At 45.3% G+C, this 16,260-nt stretch overlaps 2 protein-coding genes across 5 annotated transcripts; one reads left to right on the top strand and one right to left on the bottom strand.

Annotated features, from left to right (window-relative positions):
• Positions 1-19: 19 nt before the first annotated feature.
• Positions 20-5,368, bottom strand: ykt6 (YKT6 v-SNARE homolog (S. cerevisiae)). 3 transcript variants are annotated; one of them, XM_086169120.1, is made up of 8 exons: positions 5,178-5,368; positions 4,652-4,818; positions 4,371-4,453; positions 3,788-3,888; positions 3,595-3,699; positions 2,842-2,907; positions 2,483-2,584; positions 20-1,752 (listed from the first exon to the last, which is right to left on the bottom strand). In XM_086169120.1, exons 2-8 carry the CDS (start codon positions 4,753-4,755, stop codon positions 1,717-1,719), a joined length of 597 nt encoding a protein of 198 aa, XP_086025246.1. In that variant the 5' UTR covers positions 4,756-4,818; positions 5,178-5,368; the 3' UTR covers positions 20-1,716. The 3 variants fall into 3 exon arrangements, with proteins under 3 accessions (XP_086025246.1, XP_086025248.1, XP_086025247.1); XM_086169122.1 differs by having other exon boundaries at positions 4,652-4,813; XM_086169121.1 differs by lacking the exon at positions 5,178-5,368 and adding an exon at positions 4,920-5,162.
• A 664-nt stretch (positions 5,369-6,032) lies between these two features.
• On the top strand, positions 6,033-15,531 carry gck (glucokinase (hexokinase 4)). Of its 2 annotated transcripts, none has more exons than XM_086169119.1 (10): positions 6,033-6,222; positions 9,341-9,503; positions 9,576-9,730; positions 11,065-11,184; positions 11,257-11,352; positions 11,433-11,532; positions 12,377-12,560; positions 13,008-13,163; positions 14,493-14,726; positions 14,828-15,531. In XM_086169119.1, the coding sequence occupies exons 1-10, from the start codon at positions 6,211-6,213 to the stop codon at positions 14,973-14,975; spliced, it is 1,368 nt and encodes a 455-aa protein (XP_086025245.1). In that variant the 5' UTR covers positions 6,033-6,210; the 3' UTR covers positions 14,976-15,531. The 2 variants fall into 2 exon arrangements, with proteins under 2 accessions (XP_086025245.1, XP_086025244.1); XM_086169118.1 differs by lacking the exon at positions 6,033-6,222 and adding an exon at positions 8,639-8,721.
• The last annotated feature ends 729 nt before the right edge of the window (positions 15,532-16,260 follow it).

Here is a 16,260-nt window from a genome sequence, read left to right as displayed (position 1 = left end):
TATTTGGAAGCCCACGTCAGGTTCAAAATGTTTAATTCCGATTGCTTTGACACACCAACCATCAATCGCTCAGCAAACAGCTACAGTTAAGACTTAATAATTTAACACCTTGGAATTCTGTGCTTTTAAAAATCCAACGATCTACCCCGGCAAAGCATATCCTAAAATAACAGCATACAGTAGTCAAGTTAACACTCCTTTATGAGAAACATTTATTCTCCCTATTTTCAGAGAGAGACACAACCGTCTGCAGAGATATTGCACCCATGTTTACACTGTAAAAGCAGAAAGAGCAAAATTCAGATCACACACACCACATTTCTTTCACACAGGCACTGGGAACATTAATGCAGCCTGACAATGATGTTTATCAGTAAATCATATACAGAGAGCGAGCAGAGAAACATCTAAAAACCAAAAGGCATGTCTTCATCTTAAACTCAACAGTTCCTGGAGAGAGGAAGTTCTGCCCGTGGGGGCAAACACGCAAGAACATTGCAGACAGGAGAATCATGTCGGCATTGGAGTGTCAACGCCAGCATTTTGTGTTCACCTTCAAAATGACATTGAAATATTGCTCATGTAAGTAACAACATCATGATGATGATTCCAATGAAATAGAAGCTCCTTCTTTTTCCGTATATGTATGCAAGATGAGCGAGTGAAACACTTTTAAAAGGCTTATAATTGGACTGAAGTTGGAACTCCATGAACAAAACTACCATTCGCATTATTAAAGTGGGAGGGAGCTTTCGAGCTTACAGACACAAGAAAGAGCTCGTCGTCACAAACCGTCGTCGTGATCATAGTAAACGGGACGATTTCCCACTTCGCCATTTTGTGGATGTGCGGTTCACTACTGGTGTCTACTGCGGTACGAGGGCCAGTAAGGATTAGCATCAGCTAACAAAAAAACGTTCTCTGGTTTACAACCATTGGTTGGAGTGGGGGGGCCCACGCATGTTAGTTACAGTACATCTATGTAGATACATCTACTTTAACCTTTCATTAACTTGTTGGGAATGTTTCGGAATTTAACACTGAGACAGAAGTGTCAGGGAAATAAGATTATATGTTAAATGTGCAGTAAATAAGACTGTCTTATGTTGAGGCGACATGACATGCCCGAATACACGTGAGTCATCTGATGAGCAGGAGAAGGTCATGCCGGCCAGAATTTGGGGTTTAAGATCTGACTGAAAAACCACACTATTTGTTCCCGAGGTGAAACTGTCAGATTTGTCATCAAGCAAAAAAGCACAACTGTGGAGAACACTTCAAAAGAAAGGGGAAAAAAAAAAACAAAACAGCTGAGTTTGAACTTTTAAGATCTGCATGACAAATGGCTTAAAAATTGTTCGAACAACAAATCACCAATACGCGACGTCACACTATTTTCGCCCTCAGCTGGTACTGAAACACCACACAGACGGTGACCCTTTTCGAAAGGTTAAAAAAAATGATTCAGACGTTTCTTTGTCCCCCCGACCAAACCCCATCGCTCCTTCAGCCCCCATCAGTCCACATCCGGACAGGTCACATTTAGGCTGACCGCCTCACTCTGTCCTCTCGCTCTCACCCTGGAGCTCCGACGGGCCGTCGAGACGACCTCCACTCTGGCCTAAGTGTTGAGAGCTGGTGGCTGGTGCATGATGGGGGTTGTAGGGAAAGCAGAAAGGCAGAGAGAGGCATTTCCACGAGGACGAGGCGGTGACATCACATGATTTCACAGCATGAGTTCTGTTTCCTTGCCTAAGGAGGGACACGAACACACATTTCAATCCGAGTGTTCCGCATTAAAGGCCGGGCGGAAAAAAAAAAAATAGTCGCAAAATGAACCGTAGATTTCGACAGCAGATTTAAAACGACTCCCATCGTCAAAAAAATGTGCGGTAAGAAAAAGTGGTAAGAGACAGCCGGACCATTAATCATTACCGATGATAACAAGATCCACTTTTTGGAATTTCGGAAAAGGACAAGACAGAACTCCGAAAATACTTTTGAACACAAAATAAGCGAGTCAATGTAATGAGTGTAGGAGGGATTTGTCTTGACAGCACAGCCAGTGTGTGTCTATGTGGAAAAAAAAACACATCCTGTTGAAAAAACAGGTCATTTACACACGAGACGGCCAAAACGTCTGACCGGAGAGATGGGATTTTGGAAAAGCAGGATATGCAGAAAATAAGAACAAAGAATTAAATAGTCTTTCTTTATAGTAAACTTTACGCCCGGCGAATTGTTCCCGAGACTGCACAAAACAGCTGGACAAGCTTGAACCCTGCCGTAACAATCTGAGCGTGTTGTACTTTGACACCGAAAAAAAAAAAAATTCCACTGCAAGCACTTCCCTGCAGGTCATGGTGTTCTCACTCGGTGAACTGAAATAGTCCAATGACCGTCATCCCGGTTAACTAGTTAGACCCCAAATGTTGGTAATAACACAGAAGACCCGTTAAAATCGCACTCGCTCGGTACTCACGGTCTTGTAGAAGGCTTTGGACTGGTTCCCCAGGTGTTCAGACTTGGCAACGAGATCATCCAGTTTCTCTCCTCTGTCTAGAAGACTTTCCATTGTGTTGTGCTACGGAGACAAATACACTTGTTTTGCCAAATAGAGCTGTTCAAGTACTCGGAGGGACGGGGGGGGTGTAATTTGTCTTCTACTTGGAGAGTAAGTTCAAGTGCAAGACTGATAAAGCCAATGAACTGACATTAAACTGGCCCGGGGTGCAGAGATAAGCCCGTGATTTGTGTTCGGCCTGCCGCGCTTTTCCAAACATTGCGCACGTGTCAAGACCGAGTCGGCCTGCCGTGTGTCAGATTAATAAGGTGCTTTACCAAAATAATCTTTGTCTCATCCAGTTCTGCCTGCACTTTGGTCATGGCATCCGCTTCCCTGGGATTCTGTGGGAAAACAAACACAGTGTCAGTAACGAGGCTCTGCTTATCAAACACAGCGGAGGATCAGTTGTTCGACTGCAATAAGCAGGCGCGTCTGAAGATTACGCCAAGAAATGACATGAGGCCGTCCAGCAGCGCTCAACCCCAGTTCTCAAACACAAGTTAGAATGTCAAATAAATTAACCTTATCCCCAGATACTAGAGGGAACATGGGGCTTATTTGTGAGTAAGTGAGAAGGGATTTTTGTAAATCTTCTGAATTACTCAGCTATTGTTGAAATGTGTAGAAGCCAGTGTGACAACAGTTGATATGTGGGAAAATAAGACCATGAAGAGTTACAAGAAAAGAGGCTTGATCAAAAGGGAAAAAAAAACAAAAAAAAACTAAATCTAATCTAGCAAGCACCTCCAAAAAGCTGAAGGACACAAATTCACTTGTTTTTTTTTATTTGTGATAATTTCTATGAAACTAGTTTCTTCTACTCTGTGGAGTAACATTTACTTTTTCTTTTGAACATCATGATGTTTTATTGATTGGATGAAGATTAAGCTCTGCTGAAAGCACATAAACAAAAATCCCCTGATGAACTCATTCACTGTATTAATTCTACAGAGGATCTTTATGTAAATTTATGTAAATTAACTAGGAAATAAAGAGCTCACTGACTTTCATGGGATAAGCTCACAAACCTGGTATTTTGCCAAGTGGGTGTCCAGGGCTTTGTAGTTTATAGTTTCAGGATTACCAGAGGGCCAATCTATACTGTCCACTTGTCTGGAAAATTCATCTAATACCTTTAAAAAAAACAAACAACAGAAAAATACCAGTTTAGGAATGACCAGCAAATGCAGTTTACGGTGCATTTACATATTTTGTACCCACTTTGTCCAGCAACGTGAAGCAGACCCTCTGTGGATATTCATTGTCGGCTATCACCACGGCTCCCAGGTTGTCATTCCTCACATACACATGGCACAGATACTCTGGAGAGGGGAAAAAAGGAATGCAAAACATTGGTGTTTCCCATGTCTGCTCATATTTTCACAAAATTAAGTTAGCCCGAGGTTCTCTCTACGATGACTGATTACGAGTAGTTGCTGTGTTGTTCTTCATTAATGCAAAACACAAGAAAGGCAACATATTTTCATCTGTTTTTTTTTTCAGCTTTTTTCTTAGATTAAAAAAGCAGCAAGAACCCGTGCCATGCCTCTAAAAGAGAGGCAAGCGTTAAAATAGATGATTAGGTCCTCATGAACTTTGGCTGACTGGACCAGCCAAAGAAAGGTTCGTATTTCCACTGTCTTTCATATCATAATCTTCGTTCCAATCAAAACTTGTGTATATATATAGTTGAATATTGGAAGCGCCAGGGGAACATTTTAATTGGACATACGCACAAAAGGACGAACGATAATCTGTATTCGAACCTCCGCATCATCTGGCATTGTCAGCTTTCTGTTTTTACCTTGTTCTTTGACAGAGGCACGACTTCCGATTGTTGTCCGTTCAACGATCAAGGCACTGGTGAAGGTCATGAACTCCTGGACGCTGAAATCAGCAAGAAAATAACACGTACGATGGTAAGTAACATCTCAAGTCTACAGAGAGCCTGTAATCCGATGCAAATGTAAAGGCAGCGGGGAGAGAGAGAGAGAGAGAGAGAGAGAGAGAGAGAGAGAGGGATTGTGTGCAACTGCAGAAGAAGGGAAAATGACAGTTTCACTGTTTGGTGCAAATCTGACCCACCTGGAGCGCTGAAAGAAGTTAAAAGAGGACAACTCATGGGCCACTTTGAGGAGGTTGGCTTTCGTTGTTCCTTTATAATGGATGCTGATGCTGTAGAGCTTCATGCTGCCACCGGATCCGTCCAATCGGTCCCAGCAGATTTAACCGGACAATTCCGACGACCTAATCTGGACCACAAGCATGACTCACATGAGAGCATAATCGCGTCTGCAGCTCAGGGAGTTAGCTTGGACCTCCACAACTTAAGCGCTGCCGCCCGTTAGCTTACCAGATAAAGTAGCCGCCTTGTTGGAAGTTCGGAAGCTAACACAGGCTAGCTAAAAACCGCTAAGATTACCCCCCCCAGTTGAACCTTTTGTCCGTTCTTCACGACGTGACCACGACAATTTGATGATTTATCACTGATGTGATTTGTTTTCGTGCGGATTTGCGAAAGATCGGTACGCGGATGTCCAAAGTTACGCCAAGCCGACGGTAGCAAGTGTTACAGAGGCGTTCTGATTTCGGGATGCCTGGGCTAACTCACCAGATTGAACAGCAGCAACTCGACCGACCGCCGCGAAAGCGACCGAAAAAGGCGTTTATCAACTCGAACCCCCCGAAATGGTCCGTCTTCGATGCGGAGGTCCTGTATTGCAGTCACAATAAAGTAGTTAGCAAAATACAATTTGGTGACCAATCACCACGTCACTATCCCCCTGCGGTCCGGCGCGATATAGCTTCCGGCGGAAACAAGTGAGGCGTTCAATGGTTCCGCCTTATTCGTTCCGCCACCTCACTCCCGTTCAGATTCCCCTGTGGCCGGAAGGCGAGAAGTTATCTTAAAAATTAAAAAAAAAAACACGGCAGAGACTTGCATTCTGCTTAAAATTAACAACGCAAGTCGGTAGGCTTTCTCTCTCTGAAGGGAGCCTTTAGCTTTTTTTTTTTTTTTTTTTTTAACACAGTATTGACCAAAAGGTTTGATTATTGTGTTAAAAGTCCAAGTTTTATTTTCAAGTACGGGACTTTTTTTTTTTGTCTTAACCAAAGACATGGCACCCTCAATTGATGTTTTCTCTGGCAATCTTGCCCCATTTAACAATTCCGCCTCGACCACTTACCGCGGCTGTGGTGAGTGTTTGATTTCGCGACAGTAATTCATTTCCAAGGCAACACAGCGGGGCTCCAGGCGCGTCTGTTGACGGACACCGAGGGACCGCATCGTCCCGTCTTTCCTGGAACCGAAGCTCGGGTCGAGTTTGGGGGTTTTCGCCTGCTGTCTGGAAACTACCTGACTACCCTCGATAATTTCATCCCGGAAAAGTCCTCTCTTTGTTGTACGACGCGTCAGAGATCTGCTGTTGAACCTGAGGTGGGCCGGCTCACCTGTGGACTGGACTACCATGATGGCCGGTCCCCTGACCATCAATGGATGACAGTCTCACACACACACGATCGGCTCAAACCTCCGTCACATCACAAACCCGAGAACTTCACACGCTTCCGGAGGACGAGAGAAGTCCCAGGCAGGACCGATGACCGGAGGGACATTTGGAATTTAAACTTATCGTCGCTATATGATGGATAAGGTAAATGGAAAACAACCAGGAGATCAAATCTGCTGATGCAAGATGCTCCTTCGTCTTCTAACCAAACAACCTCTCCTTTCAGTGAAAGTCCCACGGAAACATGGGATTAACTTTGGAAAAGTGATCCAAAATTAACTAAAATGTGGCCTTGTGATAATGAGAGTACGCTTTAATGGTCGGGGAAATACTCGGCTATGACAGCTTGCCGCTCGATTCCAAGTCGTGTGTTCGTGAGTTAGTCGGTCACGATCACAACAAGCTTCCACCTGGACGGAAACCCGGGTGGTTGCCAGCTGCTGACCCGAAAACAACTTTCCACCAAAGTAACTCAACAAGGCCTAGAAACGTCCCAAAAAATCATTACCGAGATCTACCCATCTGTCTATCTATCTATCTATCTATCTATCTTTCTATCGGTCCCATTTAAACAGACCTGTCACATCACGGCACTAAAGAACGTAGAGAATAAAACCCAGATGCTCTTAGCGCCGCTGCGACAACTTCAACCAGAAATCGTGTTTTTCCTCCGAAGGCGACACGTGACGCGATGGAGGCGAAAGCTTTCCACTCCATTGTACTAATCTGAATCAATCACACGGAGGATGAGGAGCGGTGGCACAGAGTCCTTTTACTTTCCCCCGTGATCCCGATGACAGGGCGTCTCGCTGCCGTCAGTTTGCTTTGCGAGCGGAGCTGGTCGAATGAAGATCCATCATGTCCGGGCGCAAACAAGCCAGGAGGTGAACTTAACTGGATAATCGCCCGTCGAGAGGCTCTTGGCACACGTTCATGTCCTGCCCGTAAATGGATGAAGCGCAAATGTACTTTCCCATTACTCACCTAGTAGTTTGCGCCAGGAGTATTGTTTATTATGAATCGGCGTCCCTAACCGGCTCACGCTCGCCGATTTCATCACATCCCCAACTTTCAGAAAGTGTGCACAAAACAATGAAAAAGGCAAGAGTTGTTAATGCGCTGTTTGTCACGTTACATTACAGAACGTGGGATAATGACATTTTCTAAACGTCGCAACAGCGTCTGGCTTCTCTGCAAAACATCTAACATGCGTTGTCCCTCTAACGGACTCATTCCTGATCGTATCCATCTAAACGTATAAAACACAGCAATCCTCACTTAATGCCGTACTCCGTTTACGACAACTCAAAGTTACGACGGGCTTTGCGATAATATTAAAATTCACGCAGAACGCACTGGCAGCGGAGTTGGGATACATATTGTACGCGCTTACCTGCGCTTATAATTGGCCTATATTCAGCAAATATATACAGAAAAGATAAAGAAAGGGGAAAATAGCACAGTACAAATGGCTTATATGTATGCAAATACTGTACGGTGGAAACGGCGTTTCACTTAGCTTAAGAGGGACCCCCTTAACCACGTAAACCCCGTGGCTAAGTAAGGACCACCTGTGTTTTTAGAGTGCTCTCCATCACTTTTCGAGCTATTTCGAGCTAATTTCGGACTAATTCCTTGGTTTATTCCGCCTGCCATGCAGTGAGTGACTAACCTACGACACGTTGAATGTATGGACACGTACAAGTATGAGCCAGTTGGGATTGCAGTGTTTGTGTCTCCAGGTCAGATGCGACGTCATGTTTGGCTCGGAGGGTATCGGGGGTCGGGGGTCACCTTTACCTCCCGGCTCAAGGTCAAAGATCAGATAAACCTCAGGAGTCCTTCACCTGCAGCAGCTATTTTTAGGTTTCGCCGGTCATTCATCCCTCGCTGCTGCTAATTTTAGACGACTTTCAAAATGTGGCTAATAATTGCATAATCCCCCCTCCGACCCCACCTCCGTTCAAATACTGCACCTCCTTAATAGAAGAGGGACCGTACTATTCATCACAAGGTTAAATTAAGACAGTGTTTTAATTAACCTTGCTTTTATTTGTTTATATGACAAGGGCGCAGCGCATTAATGAGCAGGAGTATGAGTTGTATTTCCCCTTAATAGCTGAGGAAAAAAAAAAGATAGAACCGTCAAGATATATCGAGATATATTAATAAAGGACAGAATCGTCAAATTCTACAATTTAAACACGAGCTAATCGGACTGAAGCAAATGGAAATCATGAAATAAAATCATGTGGAAATGAAAGCACAATATTACATTTATTCATTAAGATAACACACAAGTCTAAAAGGCACCAACGGAAATTATCAGAATTAAATTAAGGATGAACTGCCCACTTATTTACTTTCAAAAATGAGGTATTATTGATTTTGTTTCTGTCTGGGGGGGTGAGTTTGGGAAGACGTGGGCGTCGGCGTCGGCAGAAGCCGGCCCCCTTCGCTCGGGCATAAATACAGCCGGGGTCCCATTCAGTGGTACTCGCACCTGCCTGGCTCTGCACACACACACACACACACATACTGAGAAACACACACTTTTCACTCTTGAGGATGCCGTGCGTCAGCTCTTACTTTGACCAGATGGTGAAGTTGCCCAGTTGCACTGCGGGTGATAAAATCTTCGCGGTAAGATTCTCTTTTTGTGTCTCCCGCTAATTCCATTTAAAGTCAACCTTGTATTATTCTGTGTTCATTTCATGTCATCTTAGATGAAACTTGAAGCCTGGTTGGACTCGACGCTTGTTTGGTCCCTCACGTGCTTTGTGTAGACGTGCACATCGTGCAAAGATCCGATAGCTCTGCAACACAACCTGCCTTTGCGATACGATATCCAGACAGAGAGGGAATGTTATAAACTGAGGATGTAGTTCCAAGAGATAGAAGTGTTATTCATTCGGTTATAACCAAAATGTGTATATTATGGCTGCCATCCCATTTTTAGCACCTTCCCACCCCCTCTTACCTCGATCTTTCATTCACACTCCGGAGCTTCCCGCAGCTGTGGTCACTTTTAGAGACATTCACGCACCATATAGAGATATACAATCATTCTTCACTTGAGGATCTCCATCGAACCTCCAGTATGTTTTTTGGACTGTGGGACCTACTCCTCATGAAACAGAAGCACCGACCTTTGTTGCACTTTCTGTCTGAATTCCATCGTCATCAGAGCGAGTGAAAACTCTCGTTGAAGGTAAAAATGCGGGTAATCCTGAACGTCCCGTGCCGTCTCCTCTGTCGTCAGGTTGAGCAGATCCTGTCAGAGTTCAGGCTGAACAAGGAGGAACTGAAAGAAGTCATGAGGAGAATGCAGAGGGAGATGGACAGAGGGCTGCGCTTGGACACACACCAGGACGCCAGCGTCAAAATGCTTCCCACTTACGTCTGCTCCACCCCCGAGGGTTCAGGTAGGTGGTCTCGCTTTCCACCTTTGGCGACCGCAAGGGATGTATTCAGACATGCTGCCGGCTTCGTCGCAGAGGTCGGAGACTTCCTGGCCCTGGACCTGGGGGGGACCAACTTCCGCGTGATGCTGGTGAAGGTGGGCGCCGACGAGGAGAAGAGCTGGAAGGTGGAGACCACCAATCAGATGTACTCCATTCCAGAGGACGCCATGACGGGGACGGCCGAAATGGTGCGTAGACGCCCGTCGCCTTCCATAAGTCCCCCCAACTCAAATGAAACGTAAAGATGTGAACCTTCCATCCAAAATCCACGCAGAGAAGATCCAAATGCATCCCCTTGTGATCGAATCATAATGTTGTAAACACCGCCTTGACTTTCCATGGAAGATTCTATTATTTCTTTTATGGATAGTAAAGCTACTCCAGCATCATGGCAGCTATTAGCACGTAGCTGTTAGCGCTACTGATCAGTGTCACTCTCTCGCTTTCTATCTCTCACTCCCTTTTTCTTTCCTTGTGGACCAACTGGTCGAGGCAGAAGAATCAGAAAACTTTATTGACCCCCCCCCAGGGGGCGAAATTGCTTTTTCATTGAAAGCAGGTCAAGTGGAGAAGAATCAGAATAGAAATAAAAATAAAATAAAAAGAACAGTAAAGATCAGAAGAAAGAAGGAAAAATAAGGAATATAAAAATATATGTAACCTATTGTAGCAAGTTACGAATGCTGGGGTTTATATTGATGCCTGTTTTCTGTGTGATTCTGGGGTTGCTGGGAATTTTGTGGGTGTGGTTTATGGTGCAAGGACTTATGTTTTGTTTTGTTTTTTTAACCCAGAATTGGGCGGGAACAGTTAGCTATTGCTAGCTTGTGCGGCGTGGCTGTGGCCAACAACAGCTATTGCTCATTAAACAGACGTCTTATTTACATGTTGTATTTACAAGTCCATGTAAATGATTCAAAGTGTTTCCATGCACAGTGAAATTCCTACTTTGCTGTCCACAGTGCATTGGGATATGTGCTGGTAGAAGAGTGTAAACATTGTTATAATGTGATTATAGATAGATAGATAGATAGATAGATAGATAGATAGATAGATAGATAGATAGATAGATAGATAGATAGATAGATAGATAGATAGATATAGATGTAAACATTGCAGTAGAATAGTGGCAGTGCAATAAGACGTTTGACTGCAGCTTGGTGTGCAACTCACAAAGTGCGGGTGCAAGGATGATTGCAATTTGTGTGCAAATTAAGTGGCAGTAGACTTAACATGAACGAGTGTCAGCTGTCTAAGTGTCTGATGGCAGTCGGGTACAACGAGTTCTTCAATCGTTCTACACTCCTGTCACACTCCTGTACCTCCGGCCGGAGGGTGGTAGTGTGAACAGTCCATGTTGGGGCGGGCGTGGTGCTTGGCGATGCAGTCAGTAGGTGTATAAGTTGGGGTTGTTGCACACTAAAACATTTATTGTACAGAAAGCAATGAATGAAAGCAAAGTGTCATCAGACAACTATGTATGATCTGTCGCCATGGAAATAACGTCGCGTCTCCCTCGCAGCTGTTCGACTACATAGCCGAGTGCATGTCGGATTTTTTGGACAAGCACCACATCAAGCACAAGAAACTCCCTCTGGGCTTCACCTTCTCCTTCCCGGTGCGTCACGAGGACATCGACAAGGTGGGGGTTTTCTGCTAAACATTTTAGCGGTTTTGTCCGTAACTAGGAGCTCTAAAATGAATCTCAATTTAGGGGATCTTGCTGAACTGGACCAAAGGTTTCAAAGCGTCGGGCGCGGAGGGGAACAACGTCGTGGGTTTGCTCAGAGACGCCATCAAGAGACGAGGGGTGAGTTTGCAACGGATATCCGTAAAAGTTTCTCCTTGCAAAGCTAATCGGGGTTTCATCCTCCTACTGATGCCGCGTAGGACATCGAGATGGATGTGGTTGCCATGGTGAATGACACCGTCGCCACCATGATTTCCTGCTACTACGAAGATCGCAGCTGCGAAGTCGGGATGATCGTCGGTGAGACGCTCCGTCGTTTACGACAGTGTTTCCCGACCTTTTTTGAGCCGCGGCACATATTTTACATTAGAAAAATCCCACGGCACACCACCAAATAAATATGTCAAAAACATTTTTTAACAAATTAGAATGAAACCGTCGTCTCAATTTACTCAGTGTGAAATCTAATATATCTAATATCTGTAGATTCATCAAGTTGCAACGCAAATTTGCCACAGATGTGCAACTTTTCCAGAACACTTTTTTCAATGTCTGAATGTCATCAATATGTCTGAAAATGGTATTATTTGAGAGAACTCGGGCTATTTCTTTATCAATGCCAAAGCCGAGCATATCTTCTACAATGATTTTGCCGGCAGGTAGTATTAATGTTTTGCTGTTTGGATGTAGAGACGAGTTCAGCCACTTTACAGCAGCTTTCACTGCTTTCTCACTCGTCTTGGTCGTTTTCAACAACGCTGCCTGTTTGTTTACGCAGTTACAAGTACTTTTTATTTTAAAAATGTATCACTCATCACTCTGATACACAGATGCGCGGGTTAATTCACTACCTGTTGCCATCGAATGGTCACGCTGCCCACATAGACATAGGAAGACACATTATTTGCGTTGGATAAATAATTTTCGGACCAATCGGGTGAAAGTGGGCATTTTTCCACAGCACACCTGACGATCTCTCACGGCACGCTAATGCGCCGCGGCACAGTGGTTGGGAAACACCGGTTTACAAGATCTTTCCTTCGGCAAAAGAAAGAACGGAGAGGTTTAAATAAATATTTAAAAAAAGCTAAAAAAGCGAGCCTTTCTTGCCGGTGTCGTTAACAAGCATGTCTCCCGTCCCCAGGCACGGGCTGCAACGCCTGTTACATGGAGGAGATGCGGACGGTGGAGCTGGTGGAGGGCGAGGAGGGCAGGATGTGCGTCAACACGGAGTGGGGGGCGTTCGGGGACAACGGCGAGCTGGAGGAGTTCAGGCTGGAGTACGACAGAGTGGTGGACGAGACCTCGATTAACCCCGGGCAGCAGCTGTGAGTCCGAGCGTGCGCGCCGGCGCCGTTTACTCACAGAACCGACGTCGTTTTGACCCACTTTGATATTCCCGCTCGGGACCGCCGGCAAGTTAAGCGTGATCGTGTGCCGGGGGCGCTAATCGTCCCTCTGAGGCAATACTCACCTGAGGCGCCGGGCCGGTTGCTAAGGTACCAGCTGCTCTTCCTGAGGATGTTTGGAGACGATCAGAGGTCTCACACGTCAGCGGTCAGCCCCGCGCCGGGGTTGTCAGGTTAATGATCCCCCTCGGCCGCGGCCTTAATCGCTGTTTGCCGTTTTTCACACGGACGACCGCCGAGCCCGGCGTCACTCAGCCTTTTAAGCTCTGACGTCGTTTTTCCTCATCAGCCGTTTCACGTGCACCGGCGCCTCCGGGCCTTTTTTTTTTTTCAAATGCGACTCCCGCGTCTCTCCGCCCCTTCCAGGTACGAGAAGCTGATCAGCGGGAAGTACATGGGCGAGCTGGTGAGGCTCGTCCTGATGAAGCTGGTGAACGAGGACCTGCTGTTCAACGGCGAAGCCTCGGAGATGCTGCAGATGTGCGGCACCTTCGAGACCCGCTACGTCTCGCAAGTGGAGGGGTGAGCGACAGCGAGCCAGGAAAGCACCACCTGGAAGTACCGTATTTTGCAGACCGTAAGGCGCACCGCATTATAGGGCGCTATATCTATGGACGGGTCTATTTTCATATGTAAGACGCTCCGCTTTATAAGGCGCGCGATCAAACATACAGTAGATCAAAAAGTGGCAGAGGTAAGCGTGCTATGTACTGCTCTCTGATTGGTTTATGGTTGCCAGCGATAGTGATCACGTGAAGTTAGTGCGAGGTTGGAACTACATCATTAGTTATGTAACGTCTGACGTTACATTACATTACATTACAAACATTTAGCAGACGCTTTCATCCAAAGCGACTCGCAAAAATTGCAATTCAATAACCGAAGCCAGTAGTCGTTATTCAGAAGTCACCGCTCTACCAAACAGCCATCTCGAAACCATATACAAACATACATTCATGTCTTCGTTTTTTTTTTATTTTTTATATATTTAAGTGCGATTAGTGGGGTAGTGCTTGGTGAAGAGGTACGTTTTCAGCGTTGCAACCCATGTTCAACCAAGAAACTAACTTTAATTCAACATTCTCCTGTCACGTGGGAACGGTTCGACAATCACCAAAACATTTGGACGGATGTTTTAGTTGCCATATAATATTGGTTGGAGGTCAGGAAGCAAAACAAGAATTCATTGCATAAAGTGCACAGCTGATTTTTGAGAAACTTTGAATTTAATTTTTAATAAATTTGTTTAAAAAGAAAATACTTTTCTTGTAAAGGAAGGGTGATGTATGTATGTATGTATATATACTGCTCAAAAAAATAAAGGGAACACTTGAACAACACAATGTAACTCCAAGTCAATCACACTTGTGTGAAATCATAGTGTCCACTCAGGAAGCAACACAGATTCATTTTGACTTGTTTTAAGGACATTACATCAAAGTTGGATCCGCCTGGAGTTTGTTTTTACACTTTAATTTTGAGTGTGATTCCTAATCCAGACCTCCATGGGTTGATACAATTGATTTCCATTGATCATTTTTGTGTGATTTTGTTGTCGGCACATTCAACTGTGTAAAGAGCAAAGTATTTCATAAGAATATTTCATTCATTTAGATCTAGGATGTGTTTTTTAAGTGTTCCCTTTATTTTTTTGAGCAGTGTACATACATTCATACATACTAAAGGGAAACCCGGCCTGTGCCTCCCTGAGGCTGCATGGATAAGCGCTGTAGAATAAACGAACAAATCAATCAGTCAACAAAACAAATAAAAATATAAAGCTAAACTCCCATGGCGTGGAAATAAACCGCTAAAATTTTCACCCATTTTTTTTTTTTTTTTTTTTTCCAGTGACTCGGGGGACAGGAAACAGATCTACAACATCCTGTCGTCCCTTGGCGTGCTCCCCTCGGAGCTGGACTGCGACATCGTCCGCCTGGTGTGCGAGAACGTGTCCACGCGCTCCGCCCAAATGTGCGGCGCCGGCCTGGCCGGCGTCATCAACCTGATGAGGGAGCGACGCAGCCAGGACGCGCTGAAGATCACGGTGGGCGTGGACGGGTCCGTTTACAAGCTGCACCCGTGGTGAGCGCCGCCACGGCGGGACGAAGGCTGCGGCGTCGGGGCTTTCGGGATCAAACCGCCGCAAACCGTTGGCCCTCACTATCTCCTCTTCCCCTTCCCAGTTTCCGCGAGCGGTTCCACAAAGTGGTCCGGGAGCTGACGCCCGACTGCGAGATCACCTTCATCCAATCGGAGGAGGGCAGCGGGCGCGGGGCGGCGCTGATCTCGGCGGTCGCCTCCAAGATGGCCGCCTGCATGCTGACGCAGTGAAGGCCCGACGTTGGCCGGGGAGAAACCCGAGGCGAGGTCGGCCGGATTCCGGACTCGAGATGAGCGGGGAGGTCGTCGTCCGAGGAGCGGGAGGCACGGAGTCGGAGGAAGTAGGGTTTGACTGAAAGGACCGACTTGTAGCAAACTAAACGCACCTTCTCTGTCACTGCTGACTAAATCAAAGCTTTTATTGCGTTGTAATAACATGGTCTGTTTGAATTCTCCGCCGTTGGTCAGCAGGATCAGTGCTGGAGGCGTCGGAGTCTCTGACCTTCACGTTGTCACGGCGGATCGCCGGATTTCCTCTAAATAGAATAAATAGATAGTTATTTATTGTATTTAAGCAACGCCTCCCTCCATTCCCCACATTGTGTTCTTCTAAATTTGTACGTGAGAACAGACGTGTGTGTGTGTGTGTGTGTGTGTGTGTGTGGGTGCGTGTGTGTGAAGGATAGTTGACAATCAGAACTCACTCAGTTGGGGTTTTTTTGTACATAGAAAGATGTGCTTTTAATGTGAATAAGCTCGGCTGTAAATAAAGGATTGATTATAAAACACTTTGCTTTATTCATTCATTCATTTTCCGTACAGCTTCTCCTGCACTCAGGGTGGCTGGATCCTATCCCGGCCGTCATTGGGCGAGAAGCTCTTCATCCGGTTGCTAGGTGATCGCAAGGCCACATATTCAAACCATATTCACCCGCTTATTGATCCATCATATCGACACATGTGACCATTCAATCACGCACCCGCACACCATTTATAGACCATTCGCTCTCATTCACACATCTGGACTATTTAGTTTCTCCTGCATGTTTCTGGACAGTGGGAGGAACCTGGAGGAAGCCTGGAGGGCGGAAACCTTTAACACCCAAAGAGCCGTACGGACCAGGTTTACACGCAAAAGAAAACACTTGGAGCCACAATTACTTTTTGACGTCTAAAATAAAGGTACCACCGTATATATTACTTTTTATCACCTTTACACTTTGTATAAGCAAGTGTGTAGCTTATGAAATCCACGAAGTGCTACAGAGAAAATTATATTTTATTTATGTAATGAACACATTTGGAACATTTTGGGCTTTCAGAGCGTGGAGCGGAGCCTTGACCTGAATTTTAAAAATAAATCAGGAAAAAAATCACTGTGTCAGAAAAAAATAAAAAAAAAATTTGCAAAATATCTTCATAAATATTTATTTTACCTGGTTAATGGGACTTCTGCATCTGCAAATCGGGGCTATACCGACTGGCCATCTAACATGTGCTGTTACCAGCTTCCTCA

Source organism: Fistularia commersonii, chromosome 22 (assembly GCF_037954325.1).
Source record: "Fistularia commersonii isolate RoL2024-O1a breed Wild chromosome 22, RoL_Fcom_v1.0, whole genome shotgun sequence".
Classification (NCBI taxonomy): domain Eukaryota; kingdom Metazoa; phylum Chordata; class Actinopteri; order Syngnathiformes; family Fistulariidae; genus Fistularia; species Fistularia commersonii.
Note: the sequence above shows the minus strand (reverse complement) of the source record. Positions and strands in the feature narration are given on the sequence as shown.